This window comes from Symphalangus syndactylus, chromosome 9 (assembly GCF_028878055.3).
Source record: "Symphalangus syndactylus isolate Jambi chromosome 9, NHGRI_mSymSyn1-v2.1_pri, whole genome shotgun sequence".
In the NCBI taxonomy this organism is placed as follows: domain Eukaryota; kingdom Metazoa; phylum Chordata; class Mammalia; order Primates; family Hylobatidae; genus Symphalangus; species Symphalangus syndactylus.
Genome location: NC_072431.2, coordinates 39,061,514 through 39,086,636, shown reverse-complemented (window position 1 = coordinate 39,086,636; position 25,123 = coordinate 39,061,514). Strand labels below are relative to the sequence as shown.

The following is a 25,123-nucleotide window of genomic DNA, read 5'->3' as shown; positions in this document are numbered from 1 at the left end:
CTGTGCTTATCAGTTGTCACAGATTAGTTCTAAAACTCAGATTTGAGGAATCCCTTATGATCACACGGGAAAACCTGTATATCTCACTGAGAGATTTAAAATATGGCACTTTGCAATTCCCAGAGGTATGTCTCGTTAGAAGCTCAGAGGCGAGTGTAGGATAGAACTGTCAAGTAGAAGAGCGTTTTGGGCAGATGTACTGATGAAAAGAGAATATGATTTGTAAGGAAAAGGCAAGGTGTAAAATGAGATGGGGAAAATGTCATTGCAAGAATAATTCTAGATGTAGCAATATAGGCTAAGATTTTTGAGGCAAAAAAGTGAATTTTGACATGCTTTTTATTTGCTGTTTTAAATGTAATATTGAGAACTGAAGAGAACACCAAAATTACTGAAAAAATACTAACAAATATCTAAAATCTAAGACTGTATCATTAAATTTTCCAAGTATAATAGAAATGAAAATTATATTTGATTTCCGCTTCATTTTCTAATCACTAGCAGTTAAACTTTAATCTTAAACCTACTTCGTCTACATGTAGAGTCAAGATTTCTCCCAAGCTTTGTTCTAACATCCGTAAGTTTTGGGAGGGAGCTATTTATGCAATGTGCACGAATAACTGATGAATTGTTTTAAAAGTTGCTACCCAAAATAGGGTATTATTAATAAAGTCTATTATCTGGATTATTTTGATCTAACAAACCAATCAGCAATGTGTCAGGAAGACACCGAACTCAGAGCTTTCACAGATGTAATGTAAATTTCATTTTAATCTCTCAACATTCTATGTGGTAGATACATATTATCTCCTGTTTCATAGGTGAGAAACCAAGGCGCTGAGAGGTTGACTGATCTATCCAGATTACACAGCTACAGTGGGGCAGAATCCTCATTTCTGAATCCAAGTCCAGTGTTCCAGTGCTTTTTTCCCTAACACTAAGCGTGGCTGATGATTTGGGTGAAGTTTCGTAAACACAGTGTTAACTGAAATAAGAGTTGTGGCGGTGGTGTTTTTTAACAGCAAGAGACATTTTCATTGTATTGTCACATTTTCTATCCATCTTGAAACAGAGCTTATCTTTCCAAGAAAAGAACTTAGAGAGATGATTTTGCTTTGCTAACATTTCTGGTTTCGTTGATAGATTTTCACTAACTTTATATTTAAGCGTCCACACCTCTTTTTAAACTTTTTTTCTGCACTCAAATAAAAAGAACACCTCTGTTCTCGTTACATAAAATTAATTGCAGTAATCCTGTACAGATTATTATGAAAATGAAAGCGAATATATAGAGCTCAATTTCTTTGTCATTTTAAGGGTATATAAATCTTCAGTTTCTCCACATAAAAATAATTTTGTTTCCTAGGCAGCAAATTCTTATGCATTTTGATATACGTTTTTGCTTTCATAGAAATGTAAGTAAAATTTAATAATAAAAGAAAATATATTGTATTTCTTATAATAGGGAGAATGCCTTCCCCAGAGATTTTCTTCCTGCATTCACTTTAAAAACCATATTACACACAAACACACACACACACTCCCAAAAAAGCGAGATCAAAAAAGTGCTTGCGTGAAGCCAAAATTAAACCAACCTATTGAGTTTAAATGCCAAGAATTTCTGAAATTGATTTATTTAGGTTTATCTTGTTTTGTTCTTTGTATTTTTCAAACTATGTCAGTCTGGATTTAAGTCCTAATGAATAAAGTCCTGGGTTTATGATTTTATAAGTAGATCGCATGGAGTCAGTTGGAGGCAGGCCTTGCCATGAAAAGAATTTGTGCTTTGGAGTCCAACAGATCAGTCTCCAGATCTGAACTTAGCCACTACTTACAAGCGAATTAACCTCCTGTTTTAAAAAATATATGTAGAGAGATAGTAGTCTCTATTTTCTCACGTATTGTGAGAATGATTCAGTTAGACCAAGAAAATGAAACTCGAAGAGAAACAAATTTTAAATTCTCATTAAAGGGGCTTTGAATATTGAAGTTATATTGTATAATATGTTTAGTTAAGTTTTATATAGGTGTCATTTCCTCTAGGGAAAATATCAAAGCTAACTATGAAACAGATTAGAAGATGGTAGTAATTGAACTGTTAAAGAAAAGCAGTTATTCATATCAAATGCTATTGAAATGAATGAAAATTATAACCATCCAGTTAAGAGACAGGATTTTCTTTGGTAATTTTGTAAACAACACAAAAAAGAACAGTCTTGCCTACAATGACAGAAAGTGCCTAAGACCAGCCCAAAAGCCATGGAAAAAAAAGCCTTATTTTGCAATCACATCTTGAGTATTTTGCTAATAAGGCAGAAATATTAACTGAAATCCAAGAAATTTCTTATTTAACATACTCTAGACCTTAAATACTTTAAAATATTTTTAAATCATTTAGAAACCAAAAATATTGAACTTTAAAAAAATTCAAACCGAAAAAAAAAAAGCAAGAGGTTGAAGGCCTTTTCAGATCTATTTCAATGTAAAGTCTGCCCTCTGCTGGAAAAAGCTAACATAGCAAGTAGCAAGTAGTGGACAAGTAGGTATTTATTCAAAGAGCTAAGCTTTATTAGGTAAAATTCAAATTGATTCTTGCTTCTGTTCCTACCAGGTAGTGCCTCTCCTATTTTTGGCCTAGAGGCATTTATCACCCCACAGAATATCTTTCATTTCTTTCCCTTGGCTTCAGTCTGCCACACACTATTTTTCCCGAAAAGTGGTTTTGCATTACAGCAGGAAACGAGAGGGGAAAGGGCCTCTGTGCATATTGAGAAAGAACAGCACCAACTGCTCCTGTTCTCCTGTGAGTCAGTGGTGACAAGGTCTTTAGTCCAATTTCACTTTTCATGGTAATTTCATGTTTATTCTAGTTCTGACCTTGTGATGCATTTTAGCTTCACCTTTGCAGCGATCCCCACCTTCCCTCCAGTTTCATAATCCTCATGCCTGGAATGTCCAAGCTACCCCGAAAGCTTGAAAAATGTGTGCACGTTTGGGCACACACACAAAGACTGCATGGGCCTCTCAAGTGGGCTTACACTCATACTGCTAATAATATATATTTCCTTTTCTTTTGAAATAACTTAATCTTTTTTTGAGAGGAAATAGATCACTTTTATTTTCAGCTCTATGTATATGGATCTACACACACACACACGCGTGCGCGCACACACACACACACTCACATTTTGGTCTGTCAGATTTTCCTCTCCGTGCCAGGGAACATGTGTTCCCGCAGAATGGAGAGAAGCCACCTCCACCCACCTTGCATATTCTCTCCTGGATCCAAGCTTCTAGGAAATGAGTTCCCCAAAGAGAAAAATCACTCTCCTAGAGCCACAGGCCCACATGGCTATCCATGGAGCTCCTCTGCTCCTGTTTATAGAATTTCTACTGCTGAAATGTTTCTAACAGAATTAAATTTGAATTGTGTGTAATGAGGTTGGCTTAGATTGTATCATCTATGTCCTTTAGCCTTTGCACTTAGGTTCTAATAAAGAAAGGTAGTTATTAAAGCACAGGTTGCAAGGATAACAGCACCCACCAGAATGACCCATTCATTCACTGCCAGTCAGTAATGGAGGCAGAAAGTCCTAGAGTAGAGTCAGTTAAGAGTGAGAAGCCAGGTAACCGCATGGGAAGTAAATCTTGGCAATAACAGGGTTTGGAGACGGCAAGGTAGAATGTGAATTAGAAACCTCTTTTGCTGGTAAGCACCTTTCAGGAAAGGCTATAGGAGTTAAGCAAACTTAAGCAGACATGAAAGGATGGTGGGAGATATGAATACATTAAGGGTGCCCAGGTAAATGTTCAACAACTGGCTCTTTGGTGGGGGGAGACATGATTTTTAAAAGGTTTGTCAATTTCCATGGTGTAAATATTCGCATCGTGGCCAATTTCCAGCATGATGTCCTGTGTGGAGCTGGAAAGAGATGTGCACATTGGGGTCTTACGAGCCAGTAAGATCCACTTCCAGCACTCTGCTAGATATATTCCTCTACCTAAGGACTTTCCTACAATCATTATCTGAGATGATGTTTGTACACACATGCATTGTGCTGGCATTTTATAATTATCCAAATGATAAATGGTATACTTTTAAAAGTGTGTCTGTGAGGAAAAGCATTGTAAAAATTACTGTTAGAGAAACTCGTTAATTTTCACTGATCTTAGAAGTCTTAAATCCTACCGCCCTCCTCCACAAATGCTCCCTCTCTCATCAAACTGTTCCTCTGAACACATTTGGAGCTTTCTTGTGCCCGTGCTTTTGCTCATGATGTTCCTGAAACCTGAAATGTTGCCTGGCACCTCTGTTTACAAATCCAGCATAGTGCTCTCAAGGCTCAGATGAAATATCTGATATTCCTCATCTGGTAAGCTTTCTCTCATCAGTCTTCCTTCTTTTACAGATCTTCTCTCTTCATCCTGTAATACAGATCTTGCATCTCTTTTACCATGGCTAGATTATGGTTTCTTTGTGGAGGCACGTCACTTGTTTCCTGCATTAGAGTATAAACTTTTTGAGAGTGAACGCAATTCCTCAGTGCTTGGTTCTCTCAATGATACTATATTATCTGACCAACTCACCTCCTTCTTCCTAATTCTCTGGCTTCTGACCTCATTCACATCCTAAAATTGTGAAGGGAAGATCTGATAGTCTAAGTTAAAATCACTGCTTTTGTTAAAACTCTGCTAAAAAAAACAGCTTTACGTTTGTAGTCATAAACAGATATCATGAAAATAAATCCAACATGTATTAACTGCACACTAGGGAGATTTCTTTCTGTCTTTCTGTCATAATATCTATGTCCCCATTCCTGAGGTATGAATGGTAATCTTCCTAGAACTATTACGCAACTGTAAGCCATATAACTGACCCAGATACCTCATGCTGGGTTTCAAATAAAATACAAACTTATATAATCCTTTAACAAGTACCAATATCAGTATCAGCATCAGCATCTCTCTCTGTCTCTCAGCTCAAATCAATATCTGTCTTTTGGATTGCCTCAGTAGTACTGCTAGTTATCAATAATCAATGATAACTAAATTTAGAAAAATAAAAAAGTAAAGGAGTGCTCTTACTTCAAACCAGTCCTGATATAGCATGAGTGATTCTGAAACAGTCTTATTGTAAACTACTGTATCAATTATTTTTTTTTCCACTTAGGTTTCAAACGCTATGGTTTTATTTCTAGAGATTCTAAAAATCTCTAGATTTCTAGAGGTTAGTGCTACAGAACATTATTCTGGTCCTCAAGTGCAAGGATAAATTTTGTGGCACTTTTACAGAAATTAGTATAGACCAAATCTAAGATTGGACTTTAGTCTATAAAAAGGCAAAACAAAACAACAACAAAAAAAGTGCTATAACAGATTGGGCCAGGGAGAAGAAGGCTGTTTTATAAAGGTCAATTTTTAAACCCCTCCTACAGAACATGATCTATGCAAAATATATCCACAATATATTCCAAAGCATAATGTCACCGGATAAACCTAAGGAGTGGAACATATGGGGAAATATGAGAAAGAAGGTATTAAAGTCTGAAAACAAGCAGGTTGGTAAGCTCATTAGCTGGGGTGGAATTTTAAAATCTTCACGTGAACGAATATATAAATCAAAATATACACATGCAAGCACAGTCATGCGCACTGTATATTCACACATGGCACACTCTACAGTTACATTATAATCTTTCACGCTGAAACAGTGAAATTCCATTAGCTTTATAAATGTACAGGCGCCCTCTGCTGGCCAATCTGAGGCATTTGCATTTTCTAGTTTTCACAATAGGGCAGCTGTAACACAATGATTATTTGGGGGGATTTTCTGCTCCACTCTGCATAAAAGTTTATACCAAATGCAATAAAGTTGACTTAGTTTTAAATGTCACTTAATTTTCTTTGATTTTATTGTAATGCATTAATTTCTAAAATAGTATAATAAAAAAGTTTAATGTGAAGTAACTATTCACTTGTTTTGACAAAGCGACAGTAGCAAAGACTGATTGCACAACTAATTTAACTGTACGCTTATAGAAGTAAAATAACCCAGTCAATTATTTGCTATAATTAAAATGTTTTTAATAGAAAATGAAAGCAGGCTTTGTGTCCCTCTGATGTTTCCTAGGGAAATCTGATCTAGAGAAACACCAAAGTTTTGCAGTTATCTTCTTCTTATAAGACGACCAGTGACTTCAGAAAGCAGAACTATAGCATCCAGCATTAAATTGCCATTAATAGTCTGAGAACTGTTCAAATCTTGTTTAGAAATTGTTTTGGTAATTTGGAAAAGGGCAAATAAAAAAATTGATATATCTTAATTACTAACCACTTTTTAAATGAGAAACAATTGATTTGTAAACAGAGGTGGGAGGAGGAAAAAGGACACATATCAACCCCCAAGTTTGGAGATATGATGAAATCACTCTCTAGAACAATCCACTAGAGAACTCTGATATGTCACCTCTAGTGCCAAAGAGATACGTGTTTAAAATTAGTTTCAAGGTGGGCCACTGTTACTGATGGTAGTGTGTCTTATCCATCAGATGTGTTAAGGAGTAACAGGTGCTAAAACACACACACACACACACATAATCCTTGCATTAAAGCTATAAATAATTAATATTTGCATGTACTAAGACTACTATGCACTGAGAAAATATTTGAGAAACTGGTTCAGAAATAATAATTATAAATATCTTAATTTAAAATTATAAATAATTTGAGTCTTTTCTTTATACACATAAAAAAATCATATTTACAGACTGTGTGCAGCTTAAGTGACAAGTTTTTTCAATGCTATCTTGGGAACTATTTGAAACTTTAACCTAATATAATGGAATTCAAAATAAAGACTAAACATTATCAATATCAAGAAGATACACAAAACAAAACTACACAAATGCATACTAGAAGCTATGGAATACTTTCACATTTACCTTGATCGTTACTTCTGTCAGAAAATGCCTATGCAGGCAAAACCCTTCCATAGTAAATTCCGCAACAAAAACTTCAATCAAAAGAACTCAATAATTTCTCTGGACTAATGGTACTTTATAATTCATTCATATCAGTAATTCTTAGTCCTTAAGATAACAAGGAAACAGATACTTGGAATGACAGCAGCAGTCTAAAGCAAAGGTCTGAAGCAAACACACTACATTTTCATAAATAAGTGGCTCTTTGCTAGTGCTCTGGAAAGGGCCAGAATGGATTAAACTAACCTGCTTTCAAATCCACATGAGAAATCCAGATATCCTAAAGAACCTATGGACTAGAAGACCATTAAGATGTTTGTGAATTGGATGGGTCCTCGGATTACTGTGCAGTTTATTGTATACTCTTACATGCTCTCAGACTATTATATATTTTAATACTCTGTACTGTTCTTTCATGGCACTTACTACAAGTGTAGCTATGCAGTTACTACTGCTGGGCCGACACCTCCCTCGGTGGAAAGCTCCATGGGGGCTGAAGCCATTTCTTTTTTTTTTTTTTTGAGACGGAGTTTTGTTGTTCTTGTTGCTCAGGCTGGAGTTCAATGGCACAATCTCGGCTCACTGCAACCTCCGCCTCCTGGGTTGAAGTGATTCTCCTGCCTCAGCCTTCCAAATAGCTGGGATTACAGGCACCCGCCACCATACTCGGCTAAGTTTTTGTATTTTTAGTAGAGACAGGGCTTCACCATGTTGGTCAGGCTGGTCTTGAACTCCTGACCTCAGGTGATCCACCCGCCTCATCCTCCCAAAGTCCTGGGATTACAGGTGTGAGCCACCACGCCTGGCCTGACTCACTTACTCTTAATTGTCTCTTGCCATCACAATCTCAGATAGAGTCATATTAGGCTCCATGGCCATGAAGCCATTTCTATTATGTTCCTTAGTTCACAGTACACAACAACAAGGTGCCTGGCACATGATAGGAGTTTGGAAAATAGTTGTTAAATGAAAGAAGTGAAAGGAAGAGAGGGAAGGAAGTTAGAGTGAAAGGAAGGGAAGGGAAGGAGGGAGATAGAGAGGAAGGAACCCAAGAGAAAAAAAAAAATAAACAAAAACCTTTTCTGTCCCCTAATATTATTATTAAGATTTTTTTCACAAGATACATCTTTAAGTTTTATACTAAGAAGTAAACATTTAAAAAAAATTAAAACTTTGCTTTTAATTTTGTTCACTAGAAGTTCAGAGTAGATTAACTACAAGCTAATGCAATGCATTAGTCTGGTAATCTTTGATGATCAACCCTCATTTAAGATGCAGGGTCATCTCTCAGCATTAGCTCCATCTTCACTTCTTTCTAGTGTGGATTTACAGAAAATGGCCAGTAACTCATAGAGATGTCGAGTAGCCTGTAAAGGACATTTATTAAAACATGAAAACTCCACACTCGGATAGTGAATTTTGGCATTCCTATAGAATCATGATTTCTAAAGGAAAGTGCAGCTGCTCAAATGAAAAACAGCAACAACAACAACAAAAACTATGCTGTATAAGTTTTGCTATTAGCAGCAGCAGCATCACCAGAGTTAATGAGAAAGGTGGAATCACATTACATTAAAAAACAAACAGCAGTTCAAGCCTATAATCCCAGCACTTTGGGAGGCCAAGGCAGGAGGATTCCTTGGGCCCAGGAGTTTCCAGACAAGTCTGGACAACACGGTGAAACCCCATTCTCTATAAAAAATACAAAAATTAGCTGGGTATGGTGGCGCACGCCCGTGATGCCAGCTGCTTGGGAGACTGAGATGGGAGCATCACTTGCGCCTGGGCGGTCAAGGCTGCAGTGAGCTGTGTTCCTGCCACTGTACTCCAACCTGGGCGACAGAGAGGCAGAGCAAGACCCTGTCCCCACCCGCCCCCCAGCCCCCCTAAAAAAATAAAAAGAGAAAAATCCACAATCAGGCTAAAAAGCAAGCCAATCATGAAAAAAATTGGCACTATTTATTGACAATGAATTGATATCTTATATACTTAGGCAGTTCATATAAGTCAGCAAAAAGAAGATGAATACCCTGATAGAAAAGTGAATTTTAAAAGTGTTGATAATTAACAAAACAAAGAGAATGAATTTGTGAAATGAAAGAAAATGTAAATTCAAATAACTAAATACCATTTTTAATAGCAGCCAAATTGAAAAAAGATTGAACACGATAATATTATTCATTCTCGTAGAAGAGAATTCAGGGAAATAAGCACTCATATCCCATACTGTTGGAGAACATGTAAATTGGTACAAGTTCCTGGAGTGAGATTTGACATTAAGTATCAAATGTGTTAAAATAGTATAAATCATTTGACTCAGAAATTCCAATTATATAATATGTTTTTAAAAAGCAAACTGTGACATAAGTACAAAGAGAACTATCGAGGCATTATTTAAATGTTCAACAATTGGTCAATTAATCATACTGCATCCAAATGGTGGGATCATTATTTAGTCATTAAAAACCAGGCTGTAGAAGAATATTTAATGAACATAAGAGAAATGACACTATATATACACATTCAGGTATGTAAAAAGCCCAGAAGCACACATGCCCAAATGTTAAGTGTAATATCCATACTCTGGGAATATTGGTGACTGCTTTGTGTGTTTCTATGTATTACAGATTTCTTGCAATGCATGCATATTACTTATCTGAGTACAAAATGACAAGGCCAGGAGGAGTGGCTCATGCCTGCAATCCCAGCACTTTGGGAGGCCAAGTAGGGGGATCACCTGAGGTCAGGAGTTCGAGACCATCCTGGCCAACACGGTGAAAGCCTGTCTCTACTAAAAATACAAAAATTAGCTGGGCATGGTGGTGGGTGCCCGTAATCCCAGCTACTTGGGAGGCTGAGGCAGGAGAATCACTTGAACCCGGGAGGTGGAGAATGCAGTGAGCCAAGATCATGCCACTGCACTCCAGCCTGGACGACTGAGTGAGACTCCATCTCCAGAAATTAAATAATTAAATTAAATTAAAAAATAAAAATAATAAACTTTGCAGCGGTGTGCTAGAGTTAGTTTATACAGGCTCACAGGAGCTAACTGGTAACTTTTCAGGAATTTTCTGAGTTTTTAACCATAGCCATTAAAAAAATTAAATTATATAAACTTACCATTAAAGAAATTATTTTCAAGCAAAGGTAATAAGTATTTAAAACTCATCACTTAATCATTTAACTATCATCTTTGATCTGGAGGCTATCTCCGTCTTTTGCATCTGTACGGTGGGAATGCTGTGCAAAGACGTGCCACTGCACAGCTCTTCCCAGCTTTGTGTTCAGTGATCTTATGTTGGAGGCTTGAAATAAGCCTGAACGAGAACATTTAAACCACAGAGACTGGCAAATGCTACAAAGTAGGGCTTTTTCTTTTCCCCAGAGAGCTACTTGTTACATTTACCAGCACACCACAGGCTTTAAGCAACTATTTCTTGGGAAAACAGAATAAGGCCTTTTGGCAGAGAAGGGGAGAGGTGGATTCTCCTATCATGAACAGATTAGAAAGGGAAAAAATAATTAAATAATTTGTTTCTGCCAGGGCTGTTTCAGTATCAGAAAGGTGGACATAGTGGTCTTCAGTCCTCACCGATTAGTTAATGCAATTCAAGCCAACTGTAGTTCAGCATCTGTTCATCTTCTTTTTTATAGCTTTGATTTTAATTTTTTACGACACAGTTGAACCTCTCTGAGCCATCCCAGTTTAAATCAGAGAAAAAAAGCAATGACTCTATTTTATTTTCAGGGTTTTGGGTGAATTAAATTGACTGATCTATTTATAAGTACTTTGAAAACCATGAAATATAAGGCATTCTTATACTTTTCTTACAATGACTATGGATTTCTTATAAATTAAAATTAGATGCAGTTGTGTTCATATTTATAACACATTGATATTGGATTAGTTTTAGAAAGCATTTTGGCCAAGAATTATTTTAATTTAATCTCCTCTAAAAATATTATTTTAATATAAATGTTTACTAACCTTAATGCCCACATTTTCTCCCTCTGGTTCTGCCAAGTTGGTTTTTCTGGAAGTAGTAATTACTGTATTAAAGTACGTATGTGTTTCAAGTACCTGAAACTACAGAAGAATCTGCAAAAGATGATTCTGATGAGTTATTCTCCATGCCCCAGACCTCCTTCTCCAGATTTGGCTGAACTGTGGTTGAAAGAAGTTGCTCTTCCACTTGAGGACCATCAACTTGTGATAAATTCTCAATCTCTGTGAATAACAGTATTAGAATGCAAATCATAGTGCAATACAAGTTTTTGTAGAGCATACATAACTGTTACTGTTATTTTGAAAACAAACTAGAGGTTCCTAATAGAGGTTGCCTGAATATATTTAATACTTTGAAGTTCTGAATAGAATGTAAATTGTATTACAATGCAAGATTTTATACAATATAAATAGCTGTTATTGTTATTTTGAAAACAAAATAGAGAGCCCCCAATAGAGATTTGCTTTAATATATTTTAATATGTTGATATTTCAAAAGGCTTAGAATGTGCTTTTGTTATGGCAAGGTATTTTTAATTTTAATATGGACACAATGATTAGTTCTTTATAATGATTGGACTGTAGCTAAAAAAACAATATAAGGATTATGCTAATCACAAGAAAAGTGATTTCCTGTCTGACCATCACGTTTAGGAAGTAAGTCACTTATTCAGTGACACAAAGTTACATTTAAGGCTGAATTAATGAAAATGCAAATTTGGTAGTTTTCTTTAGCTTTGCTCTTGCCATTTTGTTTCCTCACTGTGTGTTCTGCACGAGATGTACATCTGCTTTAATGTCAGCCTATATTCATATATTCTGAATTTCTGGGGATTTTAAAAACATTTAATGAAATATTTTGTGCCCTTCTTTTCTTCTTTCCTCCATTCCTCACTTCCAGCTTTTCTTACTTCAACTACATGTAATGGGTATTTTATTAAGGGCTTATGTGGGTTAAAAAGAAAATCAAGAGTTTTTGCCTTTATGAAGCTGCAATCTGTCAGAGAAGACTGATGCCATAAGGAAAATTTTCTAACGTATCATTTTTTATTATCTCATCTTAAAGAACACAGGGAAAATGTGCCCCACTTTGTATGGAAAATTTCCTAAAGAAAACTGTTGTGACTTTGGACAAGAAGAAAACTTGGAAATGTTTGCAGTTAGATATTAAGTACGTTAGGGACTATTATAATAGTTAATTTATTTTGCACTCACAATATAAATACTTTACATACATTAAGTTATTTAAGTCTCAGAATAAACCTAGATGGCAAGTAATATTATTGTCTCCATTTTACTGAGGTGATAAGTAATATTATTATCTCCATTTTACTGAGGAGTAAACTGAGGCACAGAGAAGTCAAGAACCCGGCCAAAGGTCACACATCCAAGGAAGGAGCCAGGATTTGATAAGCATCAGGATCCGATATGTATCAGGACCTAGAGTCTAAGCTCCTACATTAGTCTGTTTGTGCTGCCGTAACAAAACACCATCAACTGAGTGGCTTAAGCAACAGACACTTCTTTTCTCACAGTTCTGGGCACTGGAAGTCCAAGATCAAGGTGACAGCAGCGTCAATGTCTGATGAGGACTCTCTCCTTAATTTGCAGATGGCCACGTTCTCCCTGCGTCCTCACACGGTTAAGAGAGAGAGAGAAAGAGACAGATGTTTCTCTTTCTTCCTCTTCTTAAAAGGCCATTGGCCGGGCGCTGTGGCTCACGCCTGTAATCCCAGCACTTTCGGAAGCCGAGGCGGGCGGATCGCGAGGTCAGGAGATCGAGACTATCCTGGCTAACACGGTGAAACCCCGTCTCTACTAAAAAAATACAAAAAATTAGCCGGGCGCGGTGGCAGGCGCCTGTAGTCCCAGCTACTCGCGAGGCTGAGGCAGGAAAATGGCGTGAACCCAGGAGGCGGAGCTTGCAGTGAGCCGAGATAGCGCCACTGCACTCCGGCCTGGGCAAAAGAGCGAGATTCTGTCTCAAAAAAAAAAAAAAAAAAAGGCCACAATTCTATCAGATTAAGGTCCCCGTTCTTATGACTCATTTAATCTTTTTTTTTTTTTTTTTTTTGGGACGGAGTCTTCCTCTGACACCCAGGCCAGAGTGCAGTGGCATGATCTCGGCTCACTGCAACCTCCGCCTCCTGGGTTCAAGTGATTCTTCTGCCTCAGCCTTACAAGTAGCTGGGATTATAGCTGCATGCCACCATGCCCAGCTAATTTTTGTATTTTTAGTAGAGATGCACTTTTGCCATGTCGGCCAGGCTGGTCTCAAACTCCTGACCTCAGGTGATCCGCCCATCTCAGCCTCCCAAAGTGCTGGGATTACAGGCATGAGCCACCATGCTTGGCCTGGCTCATTTAATCTTAATTATCTCCTACTATCACTATCTCCAGATAGAGTCATATTAGGCTCCAACATATGAATATTGGGAGGACAAAATTCCATCCATAGCATTTTACCATTGGCTTCTCAAAATTCATATCTTTACTACATACAAAATACATTCGTCTCATCTCATCAGCCCAAGTGCCTTAACTCACTGCAGCATGAACTCTAAGTTTAAAGTCAAAAGTCTCACCTAAACATTGTCTAAATCAGACATGGATGAGACTGGAGGTATGATTCATGAAAAGGCAAATTCATCACCAGCTGTGAACTTGTGAAACCAGATGAGCTACATGTTTCTTTTCCATAATACAATGGGGGACAGGCATAGGATGGACGTCTTATTCCAAAAAGGAGATACAGGAAAGAAAGCAAGGGTGATGGGTCCCAAGCAAATCCAAAACTTATTAAGGTAAATTCCATCATATCTTAAGGCTTATAAGGCTTGAGAATAGCTCTGTTTGGTTTGATGCTCTACCTTCCAGGTCCATGGAATGGCAGGTTCACTTCTAGGGCTCTGCAAGACAGCCTGCTCTTTCTAAGGGCTCCATCCACACAGCTTTCTGTGAGGATAGTTCTGCTTCTGAGACACGGGCAGAGTCATCCTGAGGGCTCACTAAAACCAGAGAGACAGGCTTGCCCTTTGAAACCAAAAAGGAAACTGCCTTGGCCCCTGGGCCTGTGGTGGAAGTGGTAAACCTGATGACTTCTGAATCACTTTTGGGGACATTCTTTCCTTTCCTTGAAGAACAGTACACATTCACAGCCAGATAGCTCTATGGTCTGGTTCTGTAGAATCCAGAAAGTCCAGTGTCCTTTTCTCATTCTGTCCTCCTTCAGTTCAAACTGGAAGTGTATTTGCTGGTGTAATATATCTCTATTCCTACCTTCTGCTGAAATGGCTGATTAAGTCCATCAGTGGCACCCATGATCTTGTTATCAATTGGTTGTTCTCTTTATAACACAGTTTCTCATTTTTTGCAATATGAATAGGCTGAGAATTTTCCAGATATTTAAATTTTGGTTCCTTTTTGCATAACAACTCCTCCAATTAACTTCTCTTCTTTTGCATTTTACTATAAGCAGTTAGGAGAAATCAAGCTGCTCCTTCAACATTTTGCTAAGAAATTTTCTCAGCCAAATATCCAAATCCATCACTTGGGAGCTCAAGTTTTATGCCATTTTATAACAAGGATCACCTTTCTTCCGGTTTCCAGTGACATTTTTCTCATTTCTTTTTGTGACCTCACTGGAATCACCCTTAACACTCATATTTCTACCATTCACCCAAAACTCTTACAGTCTCTATCAATTACCTAGTTCCAAAGCCACTTCCACATGTTTAGGTATTTGTTACAGCAGCACCCCACTTTTTATACCAAAGTTTTCATTAGTTAGGGTCACCAGAACAAAACTGCAATGATTATAATTAGTTAAGAGTTAACTTTCAATTTGTCTTTCATATGATATTTTTGGAAACATAGGATGCATACTACGAAAAGAAAAATAAGATAGCAGTTTAAGTGAGATTTACAAATAATGTAGGAGAAGGAGCTATAAAATGTTATTACTATTATTGAATGCTTTTAAAAATCTCACATTAGGTAATGTTGAGATATATTGACAAAACAATCCTCTTATCACATGCTTAATACATTGCTTAAAATGTATAAAAATGTTCAGAAGAATATGCAGCAGATTTTTTATAACCACTAAAATACTTTCTTCCAACGTATTTGTGTATATTCAATGTTAAATAATCTTGATAAAAATTTCTGGTAGTCATATTGTTTTTAAAATAAGGTAGTAGAAAGAGTGTTGGTTGGAAAAAAATGGTCTTTGATCAGTTGATCTTTTCCCAGGCATCAATTTCCTCATTTGTTAAGGTGATAAGATAGATGATATATCACATATGTTCCACTCTTAAAATTTTGATTTTAAAAATCTTGGTGTTTAGCATTGTGTCTTTCTGCTTTATTGAACTCTGAATCACTAGGCAGAATTTGAAAAATCTTCCTAAGTAAAATTACAAATACCTGCATTGCTTTCTGAGCAATCAGTGCCTGTTAACTCTTGGACAAGTTCATTGTTTCCTGTTTGACGAAGAACATTCAGAAATGCAGAGAACCAGTTTTCTTTCTGCACAATCCTTTTTAGTAGCTCTCTTACACCTGATTCATTTCCATTGTTTTCTGCAGCAGCAATCTGTTGTAAGAGAAAATTAGAATTAAGTAAGATCAAACATCTTCTGAATAACCTTAAGCAGGAAATACCCTTTAGAAAAACTGAGCAATTAAGCATAAGTATAAATAAAGGCTTACATTGAAACATTGAAGACAATAGCAATGTTACCTGTAGCAATTCTGAAGTCGGCAGGGAAAAAAAAATCTCTGTAACAACAACAACAACAACGACAACAACAACAAAAATCTCTGGACCAAGTGTCCTTTTAAATATGAACCATCTTTTTTTAAAAGCTATTGAATTATTCAAACCTGACATCTAGAAAATAAATTTTACCTCAGCCATTCCTGAATAAAGGGTAGAAGAGAAAGTATCTTTAGTCTGCAGCCATGTTATGTCTATTTTCACCAATTTCTTTCTGTATATCTAGGGCTGGCTATATTTTTTCAATCTATGGAGTCTGTAAACGGGAAATCAAACATTTCTTATCTAATTCTTCTTTCTTCATGATTATCATTATGAAATAAGTAATTACTACTGCAGATTTATATTCTTTCCTATGTAATATTTGCAGTTGATTATTACTATAATCAATTTTTCTCAAATTTGTGTTTATTTAATGTTACGGGAAATTTATTTTTATATTTTTTTTGGAAATATGGGGCAGAATTATTTTTATATCCATTCATTAGAGTCTTTAGTCTTCATTTATTTTCTCTTTTAGATTAATCTAGTAAATTTCTTTTAAATGTGGATCTTTTGTGTAATCATTGTCACAGTGCATTTCCCTAGGTCCTAATATAGCAATAAGGATTTGGAGGAAAGATTAACTCAAGCCATGTTTAGACATGAAAAAAGTTAGGCAGGACATCATTAGCTTTTTGTGGCATTAGGCAATTTACTTCATCTCCCTAGACCTCAGTTACAGTATGTGGAAAACAAGGCAGCTGAAAAGAAATTTCAGAGTTCCTCTATCTTAGCTGCATGTTAGAAACAACCGTAAAGCCTTAAAAAATACTGATGTCTAGGAAACACCCCTAAAAGATTATGATTTATTTTATCTATGTTAGGAACTCAGATATTAAAGAAAAAGTAAAGCATCTCATGTGATTCTATCAACCTCCCAGACAAGAAATATTGACTTTGATATTATCAAAAGTCTTTTTCAACATTTGCCAGTCTTCCACATGTATAATTTGGATTGTTTAGTTGTTTCCTATAAATTTATGTATTTTCTAGTTCTATAAATATATTCCATAACCTTTTATGTCAGAAATTTGTTAATGTTTTTGGAACAATGTCGGAACTAATTCAGTGTTAGAATTATTATGGATGATTGGGAAGAGTCATCCTTACAAACACCTCAGCTGCACAAGCACATACAGCATGGTCTCTGCCCAAGGGATATTTCCATCTTAGCATCTAGTAGCTAAGCATGCTGTTCTAGGGGACTTAACCCAGCAGCCCAGAAATAGGTACCAATATTAACTCATTTACAGATCAGAAATCCGAGGCACAGAGATGTTTAGGTACCTCTCTGAGGTCACAAAGTCAGGAAGTGGCAGAAGTAGAATTTGATCCCAGGCAATTGAATTTAGAGGCTGAATCCTGCCTTCTTAAACTATAATTACAGCTTATAATTTTCTCCAATTTTAAGTTCATTTTCTGGCAAGAAGTGGTTAAAAATAACTATTTGAACTCAGTAAATTTCAAGTGAATTCAGTCCATGTCACCCACAACATTTTCTAAGCAGATTTTTGCTCATTTTTTACCATTTTTTTCTAACTCTCTTAGTATCCTAATGGAAATTCTTTGGCTTCCTGGTGTTGTAACATCTTTATTATCATCTGCTAATTTAACAAGTAATTGCTATAGATGTAAATAAGACTGGTTTCAGTGCCTTCTTTAACTCAGCCATTCTCATATTTTATTACCCCATCCTTTAATCAGCTTTAAATATATTTGACTGAAGCAATCAGGAAGGATTTCCTTAAAAAGAACCAGTGAGGCAACAAATACTGTTATTAAAAATGCCTAGGCATATTCTACCCACAAAATTTTCTTTAACCACTATTCTATTAAGTCGACTTTTACTGTGGAATCATATTTGTGAAGCTTTCTTTGCCGTTATTGAGTCCAAGCATATAAGGATCATGATGTCATTATTTCCTAAACATATTCTTACAATTTGAATTTGGAACTACATATATCTGTGCAATTTTAGCAGCCTCATCAAGATGCTGAATTTTTAAGAAATCTTCTCAGTTTTGGTGCTGGAAAGTACATCAACTCCCTCTGAAGCAATTAGATAATTTTAAAAATTTAATCTGTTCTCCTAAAACATTGTAAAGATATTAGATCCCAATATGTAAACACAATTACAGAAATTCGTGGGAGGTGAATATTTAGATTTGAGACTGCAACAAGTTATAAAACAATTCTCACCCATGCCCCTCCCCACTCAAAGTTTTCTCTATGAAGTTAGAAGTGGATGGATGTTTTCACTGTGTAGTCTATTAATACATTGTTAACTAATTTATGAAATATGAAATAAAATTAATTTGGGGATAATACAACTCAATGCTTTCATATTCTCAATTCTTTGATATGTTTTTTCTTTGCAACAGAAAGCAGTGAAGAAACCAATGACATTTCCATAAAGCACTGGCTTACCAACACAATTGTACAGTTTAATGAAAATGTTTTCTTCCCTTTATAATAATCCTAGATAGCTGTTTAAATATAATGGTGATTTTTTTAACCCAGCAGAGTTCAACTCTCAGATAAAAGTAAATCAGGAAGCAAAAACTGTATGTTAAAAATAAAGAATTTTAAAGAACCAGTTTCCCACAAAAAGTTAATGTCTTAACCCAGTGAATATTTATTGTCACATTGACATAGCTAATTTCTTATTCATACTTTTTTTTTTGCAAATGAAATTCTTATCCTTCCTAATTTGCCAGACAATACAATGTTCTTGGGGAGATTGACTTGGGTACTCAACTTCACGTTGGGAGAACTAGACTGTTTTTAGCTGGACTAGTCATGGCATCTCTGGTTCTCCTGTGTAAATGGAAGGTGTGTGGAGTCTCCAGGACTACAGATGCATTGTGTTCTGAACCGGCCAGGGATGAAACATGCGCCTCTCTTTAGCTGTTCAGCTTAATTATTAAGACACTATGGAAATGTTTATATGATCACTTTCGTTCCCAGAGTTCATGACTGCCTAAACTGATGAGTGTGCCAAGTTGTAACTTAGTTATAACTAAGTTGTAACAGTGCCAGATTGTAACTTAGCATCCTAAAAGAGGAACAAGGCAGTACAGGGGTACCCCCTTACCATTAAGGATAGCTTTATTATAATGATTGATAAAATGGCATACATTTATTGCTGAAACTCTAGTATTTAGAATAGTCCCTTGTATACAGTAGACATTCTTCTTTCTTTCCCTTTCTTTCTCTCTTTCTTTCTTTCTTTCTTTTTTTTCTTTCTTTCTTTCTTTTTTGTTTTTGACACAGAGTCTTGCTCTGTCTCCCAGGCTGGAGGGCAGTGGTGCCATCTTGGTTCACTGCATGCTCCGCCTCCCAGGTTCACGCCATTCTCCTGCCTCAGCCTCCCGAGTAGCTGGGACTACAGGTGCCCACCACCACACCCGGCTAATTTTTTTGTATTTTTAGTAGAGACGGAGTTTTACCGTGTTAGCCAGGATGGTCTCGATCTCCTGACCTCGTGATCTGCCTGCCTCGGCCTCCCAAAGTGCTGGGATTACAGGCGTGAGCCACCGTGCCCGGCCTACAGTAGACATTTTTTTATCAACACTAATTAACACTACAACACAACTTCACTAAAGGACGAAACAGTCTCTATGTTTTTCTCCTATCTTTTCACCACTAGCCTGGCATCTGGCACAAAGATGCCACTAAATAAATTCAAACTGAATGAATGAATAAGTTTTTGGGTACTTGCTGGACACAAACCGATGTCCAAAGTCATTTTCAGAAGGCCTGCTGTAATCAAGGGCAGGGTCTAGGAAATGGGGTGGGAATCCTAAATTAAAATAATAGATCAAGTAGAAAATGTCTATGGGGAAACAGAAAAAGAATGAAAATACAAGACCATTTTATAGAAGTCTTGATTACTTAGTTAAATGCTATTTTAAGCCTTCAAAAAAGCAAATTTGGAAATCTTATTTTCATCATTCATCCATTCTGTAACGCTTGGCAACATAATTCAATACGTCATGTGTTTTCAGCGCTTATTGCAGACACTTTCAGAAATAAATTCAATCAGTCTATCAATCAAGTAATCAATGCTTATTAAATACCAACCCCATACCTAATCCTGGTTAGGTTCTGGGATGAAAGAGGTAATTTCTTTTTCAAATCAGTATAATCTAGGGACTTTAGGAAGTGTATCTCAATTGCGACATGGGGAATTTACCTCAATCTCTCAAACTTAAATTTACAAGGAAATGTAACCAGATGAATGGTAACAAAAGTCAACACCATTATCATATCAAATAGCTCTGATTTATAAGCTTTTTCATAAACACTATTTCTGATTTGATGTTGACTAAAATACTGTGAGAAATTTTATGATGTCCATTTTCATGGGTAAATGTAGTATCAGGGAACTTAAATAATTTGGCCCAAAGTAACACATATAGTAAGAAGCCAAGATGGACCTCAAATCCATGTGTTCCCCTTCTACAGTCTTATCACACCTTGCCGCTGTAAGATAAACATTCTTCAATGACCACCACTTCAATATAGATTATTCTTCCAAACATAATGCTTCCTTCTCATTGTCCACCATATCTTAGTTTTGGAACTGATAATACATGTAAAATGATGCACACAGAAATTATTCCAGACTCTCACAGAGATACTATTGCTTCCTAGAGAGCCTCAAATTTATAGCTGCTCAGTCTTTTGGGGCCTCCTTTGAAATGTGAATCAGAGGGAGAATTTGGGTTGCTTTGGCCTTAACTGCTACCAGTACACAAAAGTCCCTTTACTCTATATCTTCTTTGTGTCAAATCCCTTGCATTACTGCTAGCTTCCTCCAAGCTTGCCAGAATCAAGAACTTGGATAAAATCTAGCTGGCGGAAATTCAATCCAGGCAAGACAAAAGTGATGCTGATAGGCAGAAGTATTTAGAGTAAATAGGGAGAAGTGCTGTTTCGCTGGCAATCGGGACATCATACCCACCAAACATAAACAGCTTTGTGGTGTTACTGGACTCTGTTGCTTCTGGACTTCTAACAGCTACTGTGGCTGGAAATGCCATCTTCCATCTCCAGCTGGCTTGAAGGCTGCATACTTTCTTCCAAATTAAGATTCTGCCACAGTGATGTACACATTTGTCATATCCAGCTGGACTACTATAATGCGTTCTAGCTGGTTCTCAATACACAAAATGACATAAACATTACAGACAACAGTGAAAAGTAATTTACTTGTTGGGAAAACTGGCCATCAAAATTAGATGCATGTTTGGGTCTTTGGACAGGCCCTATGTCTGTCAAGTCTACAAAAGATCACTAACTTTATTCACTAAAGACTAAATTGCATAATAGGCTATAGCAAATCAATCAAAGGCCTGAAGTTTGTATGAATATACAAACAATGGATGGACCAAAAAGAGAGAGAGAAAAAAAAGAACGTGAAAATCATAGAGTGGTGTAGACAAAGCCTTTGACTTTTAGTCATGGCTTTATTTGTCTACATGTCTTCCAAAACAAGATTTTTGACTTACGAGCCTGAGTAAGTCAGATTCAAACAGGTCAGCATTTATACACGTCGCAGTACATCTTCACTTATCAAAAAACAATTCATATGACATTCAATGTAAAGTCATCAGTAAAATTCGCTCTGTCAAAATGCTACCTTAAGAAAAATCGAGTTTCTTCACTAACATGAAAAACTGAAACTAGCAACACATTCTTTCAATGAATTGTTTCTAAATTTTGATTCTCAGATAATGTTGAAACTTTGATTAAAGAAAGAGGAAAAGGGGTGTGTGTGTGTGTGTGTGTGTGTGTGTGATTGCAATTTACCCATTTGGGCTAAGACTAAAAGGCACAATGTGTAATGTAGGGCAAAGATTGGAAAACTTTTTCTCTAAAATGCCAGTTAATAAATATTTTCGGCTTTAAGGGCACACAGTCTCCATCCAATTGCCTTTGGAGTAGAAAAGCAGCCACAAACAATATGTAAACAAATGAGCATGACTGTGTTCCAATAAAACTTTATGAACACTGAAAATTAAAAATTGAAAAATCTAAAGACCATTCTTAGCCTGTGGGCCTGAAAAAAACAGTAGCAGGCTGTATTTAGCCCGTGGGCCATAGTTTACTGACCCCTGCTCCATGGAACTACATTAAATAAGAAAAACATTCAACACTATCACGAGCTAAATTCTTAGCTCTGCCACTGTTTTTCCTGGGAGACCTTGGACAAATTATTTAACCTGCCTCAGGTTTCTCATCTGTAAAATGGAGTTAATAACATTAGGAGCTTCAGCGGGTTACTCTGAACATGAACTGTAGTAATACATTTTGAAAATGATACCAACTGCACGTAGTAAGTGTTCAATAAATGTTACCTGTTAATATACATTACGATTCTAAAGTTAACTCCTTTTTACTTCAGTGAAAAGATTAGAAAAGTAGTTCTTTTGTGTTTAAATTTTCAAAACTGTCTTAAAGTGCCTAGATGTTGTCTTCTCAAAGGAAGAAACTAGATTTACCCAAAGATGTCAAGCACATTTGGAATGGGGCAAACGCACAAGGAAGCCTGCTTTGCAAAATCTGCCTAAAAGGCTAGCTCCATCTGAACAGACACCTACCCGGTTTCTGTCTTCAATTGTCAACAGTTCCTCCTCCATGCACTTATCCAAGACGTCTCTAACTAGAAGCTTGTCCACCAGAGTGGGCTGAAGGAGGTTCAGCAGTTGGAGACATTCATCATGAGCGTTCTCAAACGATGGAGAGGGCAAGTCTGTGAGCTCAGGGTTCATGTAGCGGGCGGCCAGAGGGCTGCCCGTTCTCCGGAGGCCCTCCAAGAATTCCCCAGTCCAACCAATGTGCCAGACTCCCTTCTCCAAGGTGCTCAGCAGCAGTTCAGCTGCCTGCATGTTCCCGGAGGTGGCGACCGTCCTCTGAATCTGCTCCTTCACCTCTGCAGGCAGAAAGGTCAGGTAATCCAACACAGGCTCCACCTGGATGTACATTTTCACTCTGGCCCTGAAGCACGAGATGAGATAGCGGAAATTCTCGTCTGTGGAATACCCATTCGACATCTTTCTTTCTCAGAGAAGGGAGAGGGTTCTCCCAAGCAGATGGTGCTGTTCTCTGCGGGACAGGTGAGATGTGCGTGCCGCTGTCCGCTGCCCTCTTGGAGAAGCAGGGTCTACCGCTCTTCGCCTGACAACGAGCCCCACAGGGCTCTCCGGCCGGCGCGCGGGGCTGCAGTCTCACCTGGGCAGGTGGGCAGGCGAGCAGGTGGGCAGCGGGGAGGCGCGCGGGGCCGCGGCAGGCAGGTGAGGCCGGCGGGCGCCGCACTTTGGACTCTGCGGTGTGCGCCTGGGGTCCCGGAGCAGGGCGATCCGGTTGCACACTCGAGTAGGAGCTTTGAGTCCAGCTTTCTGTCAGGCAGTTCTTATAGAGTTTGCCTGACTTTGGTTTCTGTTTCGGTTCTCTTCTCAGGACTTTGTAAACGTAATCTGCCTGGCGGGGAGGGAGTTTCCTCAGGGAGACGCCACCTTTCGGTAGGGGCGGGTGAAGAGAGGAGGCCTTTGGTCAAGGACACCGCGGGAAACAGAAAAGGAAAGCGAATTCTCTCTGACACCAAGACCAACGCTTTAGCAAAGCTCCTCCGGCGGGTATTTTGTTTTCCCAGCGGGTTCTGCCTTAACAATCAGGTCCTTTGTAAGCCAAAATGTGCAGGGCATAAAAGCATGTGGTTTGGGACTTTCCAATGGGGAAGTGAACAGAAACTGCCACAGACCCGGACGTGAATAGGGCGTTACCCTCTGCTGGTGAATGCAGGCAGGCCTGGCTGAGGGTGGTGAGACTGCAAGGGACAGGTGAGAGATGAAGCTCAGAAGACATCTTTGCAGAGATGTGGAGAAGCCAGGAGGAAGTCCTTCCTAAAATAAACCTGACCTCTCGTGGGTTCCCAAACACTAACTTGTTTCCCTGGGAATTTGGAGGTGGGTACGAAAAAGTGAGTAACAATAAACAGTTAACTTTACTGCCTCATATTTGGATTGCTGGTATTTATGCAGCTTTGACCAGGACCTGGTAACAGATGTGGATGGACTTGAACCACCAACTCATCTTAGAAGGAAGCCAAGACTGAAGGTTTCCTAGATCCCAGCTTGTAAGTTCCCTACATTCTTTAATATACAACTTTCTTTTAATAAAACAAAACAAAAAAATCCCCCAACAACTTATTTTTGATGTAGCTGCCATTCTTTTCTTGGATTCAATACAGCAAGTTTTGGCTGGAGCAGCTAGGAACTTAATTAGCAACTAATGTACCGACTTGTAGTAAACATCAACATTTGTCTATGTCATGAGAGAAAAAAAACATATTCACACTGAAAAATGGCAGCTTCATTTTAGTACAGAAGCCACATAAATGTGAGTCCTTAAGGTTACTACTCATTCTGAAGGCATTCTGTAGCCACATGTGACTGTGGGTGGTAGGCACATACGCATCATAACTAGAACCTCATGGTCCAGAATTATATAAAGGATGGAGAGATCATTTAGCTTATCAAAGAGACATATTTAGGAAAAATAATCTGTTAGCAAAGTACATTCAATAAAGTCTATATAGGCCAGGAAAACCTGATAGTGCTTTGAACTGGATAATAGAAGTACAGAGTCTTGGTGAGTATTTACTAGGGGCATACAAAATATCCAAATGAGCACTTTATGGTAACGTGTCTTATTTTATTCTCTAATTATCTTATGTAGCAAGCCTTTTTCTACCCCTGAAGGATTGTAAGCTGCTTGAAGAAGGGATATATTTACATAGTATCTAGTACACTACTCACAACTAGTGGGCCCTTGATGACATCTCTCCTGGGAGTTGTATTTGAGTTGACCATAGCGGCTGGCATAATGTCAAATACGCTCAAAGTTGAAGTAAATGAAACCTTGGGCTTGCAGGTAGGCCTGATTTATACTGTTCTTTTCTGTTTCTTCACAGAACCCTACTCATTTTTCACTTAATTTTGGGAGTTGACCTTGTACCCAGATAGAGGATAATCCAATTAGATGTTTCTACAAAAGCACTCAAATTATTAATTTTAAGTATTGGGTCTACGAAAATATCTTTCAAGGCTATTGCAAAAACATACCCTATCCCCCAGCTGCCAGTAGGTTTTATTCAACATGTTAAAGCACAAACTAACAAACCAAAAAACATTCTTTTTCCTGGCACTTATCCTTCTGTTTCTTGGTTTCAAACATGGGGGAATGAGAAGGGGTTGCTGACTGAATGTGGGGAACCAGTTAATGTTATTTTCTTCATACCACTTAATTGTT

General features: G+C 37.6%; 2 protein-coding genes across 4 annotated transcripts in view; one reads left to right on the top strand and one right to left on the bottom strand.

The window, feature by feature from the left end:
* IFIH1 (interferon induced with helicase C domain 1) overlaps positions 1 to 23,345 on the bottom strand; it is a 52,612-nt gene extending 29,267 nt beyond the window's left edge. The window contains exons 1-3 of the mRNA XM_055291951.2: positions 22,414 to 23,345; positions 15,415 to 15,583; positions 11,062 to 11,208 (exon numbers count right to left, since the gene is read on the bottom strand). Coding sequence (XP_055147926.1) covers positions 11,062 to 11,208; positions 15,415 to 15,583; positions 22,414 to 22,866 — 769 coding nt within the window. The 5' untranslated portion in view covers positions 22,867 to 23,345. The remainder of the gene's footprint in view (positions 1 to 11,061; positions 11,209 to 15,414; positions 15,584 to 22,413) is intronic.
* Positions 23,316 to 25,123, top strand: part of GCA (grancalcin) — a 43,817-nt gene continuing 42,009 nt past the window's right edge. The window contains exons 1-2 of one of the 3 annotated variants that reach the window (XM_063609470.1): positions 23,414 to 23,448; positions 23,854 to 23,948. Coding sequence is in view for 1 of the 3 variants with exons in the window: in XM_055291954.2 (XP_055147929.1) it covers positions 23,688 to 23,792 (105 nt within the window). In the remaining 2 variants the exon portion in view is untranslated. Of the gene's footprint in view, positions 23,793 to 23,853; positions 23,949 to 25,123 lie in introns of all 3 variants that reach the window. The other 2 variants (XM_063609469.1, XM_055291954.2) reach the window with 2 other exon arrangements.